Consider the following 13,399-nt stretch of genomic DNA (forward strand, 5'->3'; position numbering starts at 1 on the left):
TTTTAAATCATACCAACAGTTTGACTGCTTGATGTCCATGAGTAAAGAAGAAGATTTTTAAAGATTGCATTAATTTTGATGGTTTTGGCACCACCCCTCAGGCCCCAGGGGGGCAGGGGCCACGAATTTCACAATTTTTGTTCCCCTTCACCCATAGATGCTATATGCCAAAATTGGTTGAAATTGGTTCACTGGTTCCAGAGAAAAAGCTGAAAATGTTCAAAAGTTTACGACCGACGAACGACGGACGACGACGGACGAAAAGAGATAGCAATAGGTCACCTGAGTGACTCAGGTGACCTAAAAAAAGAACTCAGATCATTCTAAGAGGAAATGTGTCTATTCTTAAGAGTGTTGCTTCCTGAATACTGTGAAATGGTATTCGTTGTAAGGAATACTGGTAACAATATAGGGATTCCAAATAGCATCCACAGATCTGGTGGCAGATTCCAACTACTTTCCAAGAAATATCTGAAAAGATGGGGAACATAAATCTCGTCATCATACAGCAGCAAATTCTGCAGATCCCGTAGAGCCCGTTGTGACCTAATTGTGTCACCCAGTCTGTGGTGATTTAGTATTAACAACATGTGTAACATCACTTGAGGTGGAACAGTTACATGTGGATTAATATTCTTCTTACTGATCTCCTGCTCTAACACTAGTTCATCAATGTAAGTGTACATCATGTGTAGTACAGTATCTCTCACTAGAGCTTTCCTCATCTTAGTACCCAGGGTATTCTTTTCCATGCAGTGTCTGTACATATCTACATTAACATGGTCCCTATACATAACAAATGGCAATAACATCCTCTCTTGCGCTTTATGTAAACACCGTAGTGAGTTTTCATATCTACGCGTTCTGTAGAAATACATAGCAAGATACAGAATGTCAGATAAACAACCAAATTTACACGACTGTTTTAGCAATGTTGATACTTTATCTGCTTTATAACAAACCTTATTGCGATTTTCGTTTAGATTAATACTACTCCGTAAGCACATGGCAGTGTTCAGAAACACTTTTGATGTGATACTTGTAAAATAACTGTCTGATAAAGTGTCAACCTTCCAGAAATCATTCTTTCTATTTGTTTCATGTAAACTGCAAATTCCTCAGCACTACAAATCTCTTGACAAAATACAGATATTTCTCCAAATAAACCTACATCTAAATCACTGCTAGATATAATACTGTTCTCGTCTGTGCAGACACTCAATGTTCTGTTTAAAATGGCTTGACTGAGGTAAGGTCTGATTGTTTCACTTAATAGTATCCCCTCACAATACAAATCATACAACTGACGGAACAATGAGGTTTGTGCAGAACCAGTGACTTTTACACGAAACATGTTGTTTTGTGGAATGAAAAAGTTAGGGCATTCTCCAATGTGTACCCAGTGTATCAATAATTTAAAGCAATCCCAGAAAAAAGACAATAGATTATCAGGTGTCCAAGCTAAGGAAGTATTGTTTTGTATAACCCAAAATACAATTGTTTTTATGAAATATGAGCAAAGAATGGGTGTATTGGTTTGACAATTAATTACTTCTTTCAAAAATAATTTAAAGAGACCATAACACAAAAACTGGCAGTGATTCATTGAGTGAACAAGTTTTTGTTCTGCTCGTGAGAATGAGACTCTCCATTCTAGCCAATTTTCAGGTGTGCTGCCAATAGGAACAACATGGAATCCTTCGCTTAATATATCTGATACAATAATCTCGGAAGGCCAAGCTTTTTCACGACATCTCTGTATCCAGGGTAGTGCTTTTGTTGGCCAGTGAGGTGACCAGAAGCAGAACGCAAAGTCTGTTTCTGAATCTTGGAATACGGAATATGTCGAACATAGGTCCATGAGGGAAAGCAGAAGCGATGGAGACATTGCTGGTCCTTATAAGAATTGCAAACAGTTATCTCTGAATAATAAACTTGAAATGTATACTTTGTTATTCATTACTACACAGGAAGAACTGATTTCTGCATAATTTGATGGACTCATCAGAATTAATCTGGTAAATCCCATCGGTAAATCATCACACTCCATGAGAATCACAGTCTGCTTTGGGATACGATAGAGATTAATCTGAGAGAGGTCACAGATTACCTTGTGGTTTGGAAGCCATAGCATGAAATCCATATCTGAAGACCTCAGTATGAATCCTTCACGTCTACTCCCACTCTTAATTCTGTTAAATCCCCTCATAATGTAAACAGGTTTATTTACAACCTCCAAAGTGTCCATCACTTCCCTCCTGATCCTCACTTCCGTAGGACTCCCTATTTCATGACACAGTCCCGCATAGACTGCCTCTGATAGTCGAGGAACGTGATACATTCCAATGTATTATAAAACAATCAAAAATCACATATCTGAAAAATAAATTATTAAACTTCAGTTTTCCTCTGTTTTAATGTGATTTTCCTCAATATGTAATGAGAGTGCTCAGCTTTTGACCAATTATGTTAATGGCCCTTGGATTTTTGAGGCATTCTCTTTTAAGGACGCAATAAAATAACACGTTATCGATCTGAGAAGAGCTCTTGAAATCCCTTGAAGATGAATAAAAGATTATACATGTACATTTTCCTAGAATTTAACAAACATCATTAAATAATGTATTTATAAGCCTTAGGTTTGTTCAGGAGTGAAATATGGAACAGTTTACTTCTAATAACGGAAATAAATTTCAAGTACTTGAGGCGCGCTTATTTCCAAAGAAATTCCCATTACTTTAATAGATTAGAGAAAAGGTAGATAAGTTTCATATAAGGGATGATTTTTATATACATACATGTATTGTCAAACCTGTATATCAGAAAATCTATTTATCTCTCGTAAAATCAACGTATCAGTAAACAGGAAAACCCCACTTTCACTTTCATTTTGTAAGTACTCCATGATCGGCAGATTAACATAACAATGTGCTTAATATTAACACTTGACAAAATGAGTACAGGCACGTATAGATTGGGGTTGGGGGGTCATTTCTTTTCCTAGAAAAGGTATTAAATTTGTATGAAAAAGGCTTCATGACCTCATTTTTTATGCGCAGTATTGTCAAATCCTCCCATGTTAATGTAATATTCAAATCCTCCCACGTTAATGTAATACTATGTAAAATTCGACAAGAAAGTTAGAGCCTACCCCCTCCCCCCCCCCCCCCCCCCGAAGTACAATTTTTGAGTTTGGTTACAGTTTCCCCAAGACCCTATTTCTTTCAGTATATTGTCAATTATTACAACCCTCCAGACGACATTTACGGCAAAATTTTATGTTAGACAATTCAATGTTTAAGTTTTCCAATAACATGCATGTTTCAATCTCAAATTCACAACCAAGAGGAATGCACCTCAACTCTGTACAGGATTCCATATCTCTATTACTTATCCTTACTATAATTATACTGACGCGTCAAATATTGGCGCAAACAGTATTTAACAATGAATTCAGAGAAGGTGGGAGAATTCTAAGGGCGATTCCCACCCATCCTTTAAATATAATAAAGTCGGAAAAGCTTTATTTAGAAAAGTGGTGTACATGAAATAAAACTTTTTCCACCTAAGAATTCATTGCCTGACTCGATGTTATCCCCCCCCCCCCCTTTCCTTTTTTTCATGCCTTTTTTTTCTAAGAATTTTTAATGAACATGTCCTAAAAAACCTGATTTGAATTATAGTAATTTGTTCCTAGAGCGTTTTCTTATCAAATTTTTCAATGTATATTCCGTATTTATTCCCTTCTAGGACTACTGCAGGCAGAGCAATATCAACCATTCAGGGATGCATTATAATTATAACAATCAATAATGTAATTTTCATTTTTTTATTGTAAAAAGAATGATAAAGTGATTCCATCATGCGACATTCGAGAAGAAAAAAAAGTTCAGACCAATTCTGTGCACACGAATGTATTTTTCAATATACTGAAAGTGACTTAAAATATTGCACTACAACTCCTAGTTCTAAAACTCGTGTAAAAATCTTCATCTTTAGTAAATAGAAGTAAATAAGAAACGATGAAGCAACATCATTCTGAAATATTCTTCATAAGAGATAAAATCATATATTGTAACTCTTGTAAATATACATAATGGCCTATAGATTTATATTGTAACATTTGTAAGTATACTAAATCTCCTACAGATTTAACAAATCTGTAAAGTTCTACATACTTTGTTATATTGAACACATCTGAGTGTGAATATGTTACAAATTTTACAATAAAACTGACGTGAATTCGCTGTAGTACCCTAACTGCAAATATGATGATAAAATATTTTCTATTCATGAACTACAGGACTAAATTATGTTAGGAACATATTTTCTTTATTAAATGTGTGTGTGTGTGTGTGTGGGGGGGGGGGGGGGGGGGGGTATCAAAATGCATGCAGCTCTTTTGTAATGAAGATACATAAGGTGTATTTTGAAACTGGAAGAATCTGTGATTCACCGGAAATTTGATTGCTCTGATAAAGATGTTGAATGTTGAATGACGACAGATTATAGACACAGAATATCTACCACATCAAGTTATAAAAATGACTGACCTCTATACTTAACAGTAACATACTTATGTCAACTGGCATAAGAAGCATTTTGTACTAGTGGTTCAATTTCTAATGATAAGGTATGGAACATATACAGAAAACTGCATCATGTACAACATATAGATAAATTTTATATCTGACTGGAACAACAGACTCAAATCAGAATTTTCCTCCTGCTTATCCCCTACTACCCAAACTCCGTCACCATAAGTGGAAAACATGCCAGGTTACTCTCTCAATTTTTTTTTTTTTTTCTTGTTTGCTACACTTAGTAATGAACTTAAACGTTGTTTTCAGAACAATTTTAAATAATTCAGTAATTGGGATTATACAATACTACTATAAATAGAACGCGTATCACATCCGTGTACATTACGTCTCATGAACCCTAACTCCGTCACCAGGGCCCTCTACGATATGTCAACGTATTAAGTAGAAATTTTTTTCCAGTGTAGTTTTTTTTCTCCCTTCATCTTTAACTTGTAAACTATAAGAATTAGTTTTGACGATTTAAAATAGCATTAAATTGTATTTTAGGAAAGTATCAACAACACAAAAAATAACGTTAATATAACGTATTTTATATGTAATAACGTCACGCTACGTTATCTTCAACGTGTAGCATATTAGGGCAAATTGAGACGAAAAATAATTATTTATTTTTAGCCGTATTCAATATGGTATGTCATATTAATCCTTTGGTAAAGACCTTCATAAATATGACTGACATGTAAAATTGAGAATATTGACGCACATATTGGAGGTATCGATGGAATAGGAGAAAAGTACTTACTGATTTCACATAAAATATGATAGATACAATAGATCAGGTATAATTGTTATTTATTTTAGAGGCATTCTTCAACTTGACAGTTATAGTATCTCGGCATTTGATTGTAGATTTTCAGCATGTAAAATATGACGTCACAATCGCATTCCTGTACAAACAGCGCGAAGTTTCCCGAAAGTGATGGAGTTAGGGTAGTGATGGAGTTAAGGGGTTTGGCGATATTGGTTTTGTTCCAAGAAACAATTATTTACCATGTAACATTCTGATACCACATTCAAAATAAAAAGTATTTCAAAGTAGAAGAATTGGATACTGTAGATTCCTAAACATACCCGAGAAGCTCCATTCGCGAAATAAAATTACTCGCTTTTATTTTTATGGTGCTGACACCTATATAAAATCTTTAGATCTATTGCCCACTCGTGATTTAATATTCTCGTGATTTGTCGTCTAAGAGTCATATCGCGATATTAAGTACTCATGTAAAATAAGGAATCTACAGTATGTGCTTATTATAATACATGAAGTAATCAGTACTTATATTAAATACATGTACACTGCTGAACTGTCTAAGAATTTTAGAAGATTATGTCAAATTTTTGTGCATAACTGTGCAACCATGTGTAAAGAAAAAAGCATCAATTTGACTGGAAGAAAAAAAAAACAATATAGACAAAATTTTATACTTTTCATAAAAGAAGGAATTTGAAGTCACATTAATTCTAACAAAAACAGTGTTAACATAAAATACATACTGATATATGGCAAGACTTCTCTTTTATAATCCAATTAAAAATGAATTTGTACATATATTGTAGGCCTAGAAATTTTTGTTCAAACACCTCAAAACTTACAGGAGTTGATATTAATAGAGAGTGACAATTCTATTGACAATAACCAGTGTTTTGTTTTTTCTTCGTGAAAAAAATGTGATTTCATGCTAGGTCACAATCAACATTACCTTCACTAAGAACATCTACATACATATGTACTTTGGCATATTATTGAGCACAACTACAGGGCAAATACATATTTCCATCGTGACATGATTTCCAATATGACATTTCAAGATTACAACAACCACAAAACTGAACCTGGTTCTTGCCTTCTTCCATTTGTATAAAAGACAGCTACAATATGTATATATATATATATAATTGTATATAAATATATCTAAATGTAAATGTCACGCTCAGTGAACAATGAAACATTGAATGTGTACAAATATAAAAATTTACAACCATTATGATGTAATTATGACACATAATCTCTCTCTTTGTTTAATGACTTCCAAAAAGCATTAATAAAAAAAAAATCAACAGTCATCAGTCCATGAGCATCAATATCAGAAACAGAAATTCCACTACTCAGATGTAATGGAACATTAAAAACTTAACTTACCTTCAACCACCGAAAGCAGGACTTCATTTAGAAGACTTTCGACCATTCTTGAGTCTAGGAATTCAAAGCTACATGACAATCAAAGAATCTGATTGGTCAGCTTAACACAACAATTCATTTTCTCATTGGTCAGCTGAACAGACAGTTTCAAACACTCTGATTGGCTAAATGCACACTCCGTTATTTGGCCAATCTATACCATCTCTTAATCTATCTTTTTAACCGTACCTGGAAAACCAGTTTTACGAGACTGACAATTATACAAGACATTGCTCTATTCCTCAACTTGTGGTTTATAGATGTGACTTATCAATAAGTAACTGTAAAAGAAAGCTTAAGGGTCAAAAATTCTTTTAAGAAAAAATATGGAGAACTCCAACTTTGGCAGTTTGTGGTTACTACCTGAGAGTAATAGGATGGGACATTTTACCAATACTAATACTATTACTAGTATGTTACTAGTATACAAGGTCGCTCGATCCTCAGTACACTTGACAAGATAAACATTAGTTACTAGCTCATGATTACAGGAAAAAGCTTAAAATTATCCCCTGATCATTTCTGTGAACATATTTTAACACTGCGTCATATGCTATTTCTTCATAGATGACCTTAAAAATAGCAATAAGTGCATAAATGAACTTTTCAATGAGAAGCATGTAACAGCACTATATAAAAACATCCCACAACACAACAGAGTAAGAACAGTTGGATGATAGCAATCAACTTCGCTGATTGCAAGTTGATTTAAACCAGAGGATACGCAAACAGAAAGAAATGCTGTCATGACTCCCTGGGTCAAAAGGTCAATCAAAAGTCAATCAACCAAGAAAGAATCCACGGGGTCGGGGTTCATTTATGGGCATTGTCTGCAGGACCTCGTCCAGGAGTTGGAGTGGCCGGTGAAGCTGTACTTCGATCCAACAAGGTGTCTCCTTTATGCTGTGTCGGGGGTAATCTGGTCCCCAGCCCTTCACAAAACTTAGACGTAATATACACAGTCTCCTCAGATCATCGACTCCAATCCCTGCTGCTGCACTCAGGCCTGTGAAAAAAAAAAAACTAGAAATATGTCCATAGGACATGAATGCCCCACCAAGGGTATATTAGTAATGCAACATTTTAACACAAATTGAGAAAAGTGAGGTCAAGGTAAAAGGAAAGGTCAAGGTCAAAAAATATTGCTGCAGTTGAATAGCTTACATCAGTATGTATCAGCATATGACGTTTGATTCAGAAACTAATTTAAGAAAAGTGAGGTCAAGATCAAAGGAAAGGTCAAGATCAAAAAATGTTGATGTAGTTGAAAAGGTTACATCAGTATGTATTAGCATATGAAGTTTGATGAAAATATTATGAATGGTTTCTTTAAAACTGAGCTAAACACTAATTTAAGAAAAGTGAGGTCAAGGTCAAAGGAAAGGTCAAGGTCAAAAAAATTGATGCAGTTGAATAGCTCTCATCAGTATGTATCAGCATATGAAGTTTGACACTTATTTAAGAAAAGTGAGGTCAAGGTCAAAGGAAAGGTCAAGGTCAAAAAATGTTGATGCAGTTGAAAAGGTTACATCAGTATGTATTAGCATATGAAGTTTGATGAAAATATTATGAATGGTTTCTTTAAAACTGAGCTAAACACTAATTTAAGAAAAGTGAGGTCAAGGTCAAAGGAAAGGTCAAGGTCAAAAAATATTGATGCAGTTGAATAGCTCTCATCAGTATGTATCAGCATATGAAGTTTGACACTAATTTAAGAAAAGTGAGGTCAAGGTCAAAGGAAAGGTCAAGGTCAAAAAATGTTGATGCAGTTGAATAGCTCTCATCAGTATGTATCAGCATATGAAGTTTGATAACACTATCTTGAATGGTATCTTTAAAACTGATCTAAAAACTTATTTAAGAAAAGTGAGGTCAAGGTCAAAGGAAAGGTCAAGGTAAAAAATATTGATGCAGTTGAATAGCTCTCATCAGTATGTATCAGCATATGAAGTTTGTTAAAAATATCTTGAATGGTTTCATTAAAACAGAGCTAAACATTAATTTAAGAAAAGTGAGGTCAAGGTCAAAATAAAGGTCAAGGTCAAAAAAATGTTGATGCAATTGAATAGCTTACATCAGTATGTATCAACATATGAAGTTTGATTACACTATCTTGAATGGTATCTTTAAAACTGAGCTAAACACTAATTTAAGAAAAGTGAGGTCAAGGTCAAAGGAAAGGTCAAGGTCAAAAAATATTGATGCAGTTGAATAGCTCTCATCAGTATGTATCAGCATATGAAGTTTGACACTAATTTAAGAAAAGTGAGGTCAAGGTCAAAGGAAAGGTCAAGGTCAAAAAATGTTGATGCAGTTGAATAGCTCTCATCAGTATGTATCAGCATATGAAGTTTGATAACACTATCTTGAATGGTATCTTTAAAATTGATCTAAAAACTTATTTAAGAAAAGTGAGGTCAAGGTCAAAGGAAAGGTCAAGGTAAAAAATATTGATGCAGTTGAATAGCTCTCATCAGTATGTATCAGCATATGAAGTTTGTTAAAAATATCTTGAATGGTTTCATTAAAACAGAGCTAAACATTAATTTAAGAAAAGTGAGGTCAAGGTCAAAATAAAGGTCAAGGTCAAAAAAATGTTGATGCAATTGAATAGCTTACATCAGTATGTATCAACATATGAAGTTTGATTACACTATCTTGAATGGTATCTTTAAAACTGAGCTAAACACTAATTTAAGAAAAGTGAGGTCAAGGTCAAAGGAAAGGTCAAGGTCAAAAAATGTTGATGCAGTTGCATAGCCCTCATCAATATCTATCAGCATATGAAGTTTGATAAAAATATCTTGGATAGTTTCTTTGAAACTGAGCTTTGAACAGAGCTAAACGCAAAGTGTGACGGAAGGACGGAAGGACAGAAGGACGGAAGACGGACATGACAAACACTATATGCCCCGGCCATATTCATGGCGGGGCATAAAAATCAATGGGTGCCTCTTATTTTTGAGGAATGAAATCAGAATGAGAACTTTTAAATGATTCATTTTGATCATTTAAATGCAATTTTCAAATCCCCTTTTCATTTTATACAATTTCTGACCATTAAAATTTTTTCCGCCATAAAAAAATAATGTGTAAGAAAAAATTTCCACATCACTAAATTGCATATATGCTAAGAATCTCACCGACAGCTGGTGCAATGCCGCCAACAGAGGCGGGTCCTGGGACATTTCCTGCCACCGCGGCGGCTTGTGCTGCGGCAGCCGCCTGAGCAGTAGCCGCCTGTTCCTGCATCTGTCTGTGACACTGACGTATGTCAAAGACCTAAGAAATAAACACAGAATTAAGAGGTAGGGTATCATGTGCCTGTGACACTGACATGTCAAAGACCTAGCAACCAAACACCGAATTAAGAGCTAGGGTAAGCTTCTAAGATGCACGGATCCATCATATAAAGCTCCTCATAACAATCCTTTTACATGTCAAGCTTCCACTTCAATGATTTCAACTACAAAATTTAGGACATAAATATATATGTTGTACTGAAAGGTTTATAAGTTTGTAAACATTATTTCTAAGTCCAGCTGGACAATTAAGAAGAGGATATTTTTTAATGTTACAATATATACAATAAGGACTATTTCTGCAAAAAGCCTCCATCTTTCTTTGTATGTGGATAGTCTGTATAATGATTTACCTTTATATAAGCACTGGGGTAGATTTTGTGGACTGCGTCCCCCGGCTGTCTCCCCGCCTCCCTGTCGAGGTAATAAGACTGGACAAACACACTGTGGTCACTGACGCACCGGATCCACACGTCCCCCTCCCCATTGTAATCCAACTGTACACCTTTACCAATGTGTAACCTGTCAAATAATGTAACAATAGCTTATACATATCAATAGTCTCCCTCCCCATTGTAATCCAGCAGTACACCTTTACCAATGTGTAACCTGTCAATGTAATAATATCTTATACATATCAATAGTCTCCCTCCCCATTGTAATCCAGCTGTACACCTTTACCAATGTGTAACCTGTCAATGTAATAATAGCTTATATATCAATAGTCCCCCTCTCCATAGTAATCCAGCTGTACACCTTTACCTACATAGGCAATTTCGCCACATATGATCCACATATGCATTGTCCTTCATATGGGGATCATATGAGGATCATATGAGATTCATATGTATATTCAATCATATGAGTATCATATGTGGCAAATCATATGTGGATCATATGAAAACACATATGTAAATCATATGAAGCAATATACATATGATACGCATATGAAAGATATTGCATATGAGAATCATATGTATACTTTGAGAATTATCATATGAGAATCATATGAAACAGATCTGTGAGTGTTCATTTATTTGTCCTTGTTATAAACAGGTAAAATTCATTTTTATTTTAATTCAATGAGATAAAAAAATACGTTTATTCAATGTTAATCAGTTAACACTTGAGTAATTTCATATTAAGCTTAATGTGAATAAGTTGGTGTTATATTTTAACAAGTAGAGTGCATGATTAAAAAATAATTTCAATAACATATATCAAGGTGTGTAAATTCCTTAAGAAGCTTGGATAAAAAGGGAATAAGTAATCTATTACGTACTCCCCCCCTCCCCCCCCCCTCAAAAAAAATCCTTTCATAAAATTCAAAATTTGTTTTCTTGAAAAACAAAATTCATCAAGAATAAATTGATTTGTATTTTATCCAAAAACCGTTATGGTTGGTTTTATTTTATGAGTAAAATTAAAATCATTCCACATTTTATTTACGGACCGGTTTCGGTTTTTATCAGATGAAAGTGTACGTCATGTTTGACGTCACTTCTGCAGCAGAAGAGTTGGGTGTTGGAAAAAGTAAGTGATCTTGGATACGTTTTGAAAGACTTTTTAAAGGCTAGTTCATTGTGTTTAGATCATTTCATTACGGTTACAGATGAGTATAAACTTTCTAGTACTCTCATCACTTGTATATAATTGTTAAATTAATGCAGTTCGTAAAAAGCCGATAAACCTAGTTATCAATAAGTAATTTTGTTTGTTAACGATGAATGTTTAGGCCATTTAGTATCACTTTTGTTTCCCTTTTGTTAATAGCTACGCGTGAATATTTATATTCGATGTGAAAGTGAAAGTAGAAACCTTGTAAAGCAGTTAACGTAAAATGTTTGTTGAGATCGTTATTTATTCGGTTCTTTCATCAAATTAATGAGAAACGTGTTTTAAATAATGTATTTAGGAACTGGAGTTCAGTGTCACAGTGCTGTTTTGTATTTTTTTTTTTGTTGTTCAAAGAACCAAAGCTGATTAGACTGACGATTGAATACAAAGCTGATTTGACTGACGATTTAGACCCAAAGCTGGTTTGGCAGACGATGCATGATCACAATGCAGGTAAAATAAATAAATAAATACAATAATCATCACAGTATATATAAGTAATGACTTAAACATATATCAAAAACTAAATTAATCCAACTCTTTTTCTATAGAAAAAAATCCAGGACACTAATAAATATATATAAGTATGAAAACATATGAAAATATGTAAGGCATATATTATAGAACTTGCTGGCTATAAAAACTATGAAGAACTATAAAACTATACATTATCTTCTGGGGGATAATGACTTTTAGCTTAACCAGACATTCAAGGTACTATTACATGTGTATTGAAAGTACATTATCTAATTTCATTTGATTATTTACATGTATATAAATTGACATTTATAGATTTTTTTTTTCAACACTAGAGAATTTAACCTAAAGACTTGTACTCACTCTCTTTTGTAGTTTCTTTTAACTTTTAGTTGGATTAGAATATTTATACTGTGTGAATATTTGTTCTATAATTTATATAGGTTCAATATACAGTCAGCCTCTCTCATTAATAAAATGGAAGAACAGACACCAATATCCTAGGCTTGCTTCAAAAAAGGGTAAGTACACCCTGTATAATAAACTTTGTTATATTTTTCCCAACAAAGTTTTAGGATATAATGGATTCACAATGTCTGTTTCTCTGCCTGTTTGTTTGCATGTCTGTAGATTTTTTGGTCCAAAAATTGTACATTTGTATCCGAATCTATTTAATTTTTTGCAATCTTAATTAATATATACTATTTGAACATTCCAAATTCAATTGTCAAAATTTTTGAAAAAAAGTTATTACTTTTAAAATTTTATGATTTTATTATGAAGCATGTCTTCCAAAAGCGAAATAAATGTCTTGGAAATAATATAGGGTATCAACAACTGTTTTAAAACATTACCTGGTAGTTTTATCATATAAATGTATACATTTTCATGTACTTTGGTTAATGATTTGGGGGTCTGCATCAAGCAGAAATGGATTATATATATTATATCAATTATTTTTTTTATATAAATTAAAAATTTGCAGAGAGAATGTCAATTGGCTTAAAGAAAGATTTAGCATCAACCCCTGGATTTCTTTTAAGGGTACAGAAGTACAGGTATGATGAATATAAATGCTAGCTAACTATTTTGCAAGAATTGAGCATTTAAGTAGATGCACTGAGCATTTAAGTAGATGCACTGAGCATGTATGTCATATTATATGAAACTAATAAAGTTTATAGTCAATATGTATAAAAGTGAACCATTTTTTCTTGAAG

General features: G+C 33.6%; 1 protein-coding gene across 3 annotated transcripts in view; it reads right to left on the reverse strand.

The window, feature by feature from the left end:
- Nucleotides 1-5,224: 5,224 nt before the first annotated feature.
- Nucleotides 5,225-13,399, reverse strand: part of LOC133198960 (mothers against decapentaplegic homolog 4-like) — a 30,106-nt gene continuing 21,931 nt past the window's right edge. For all 3 annotated transcript variants that reach the window (XM_061334860.1, XM_061334859.1, XM_061334858.1), the window contains 3 exons: nt 10,439-10,607; nt 9,927-10,065; nt 5,225-7,789 (listed from right to left, as the gene is read on the reverse strand). In XM_061334860.1, the coding sequence (XP_061190844.1) occupies nt 7,566-7,789; nt 9,927-10,065; nt 10,439-10,607 (532 nt within the window). In that variant the 3' untranslated portion in view covers nt 5,225-7,565. The remainder of the gene's footprint in view (nt 7,790-9,926; nt 10,066-10,438; nt 10,608-13,399) is intronic.

Source organism: Saccostrea echinata, unplaced genomic scaffold (genome assembly GCF_033153115.1).
Source record: "Saccostrea echinata isolate AGI-Se365-2 ecotype Australia unplaced genomic scaffold, CSIRO_AGI_Sech_v1 ptg000033l, whole genome shotgun sequence".
Lineage (NCBI taxonomy): Eukaryota > Metazoa > Mollusca > Bivalvia > Ostreida > Ostreidae > Saccostrea > Saccostrea echinata.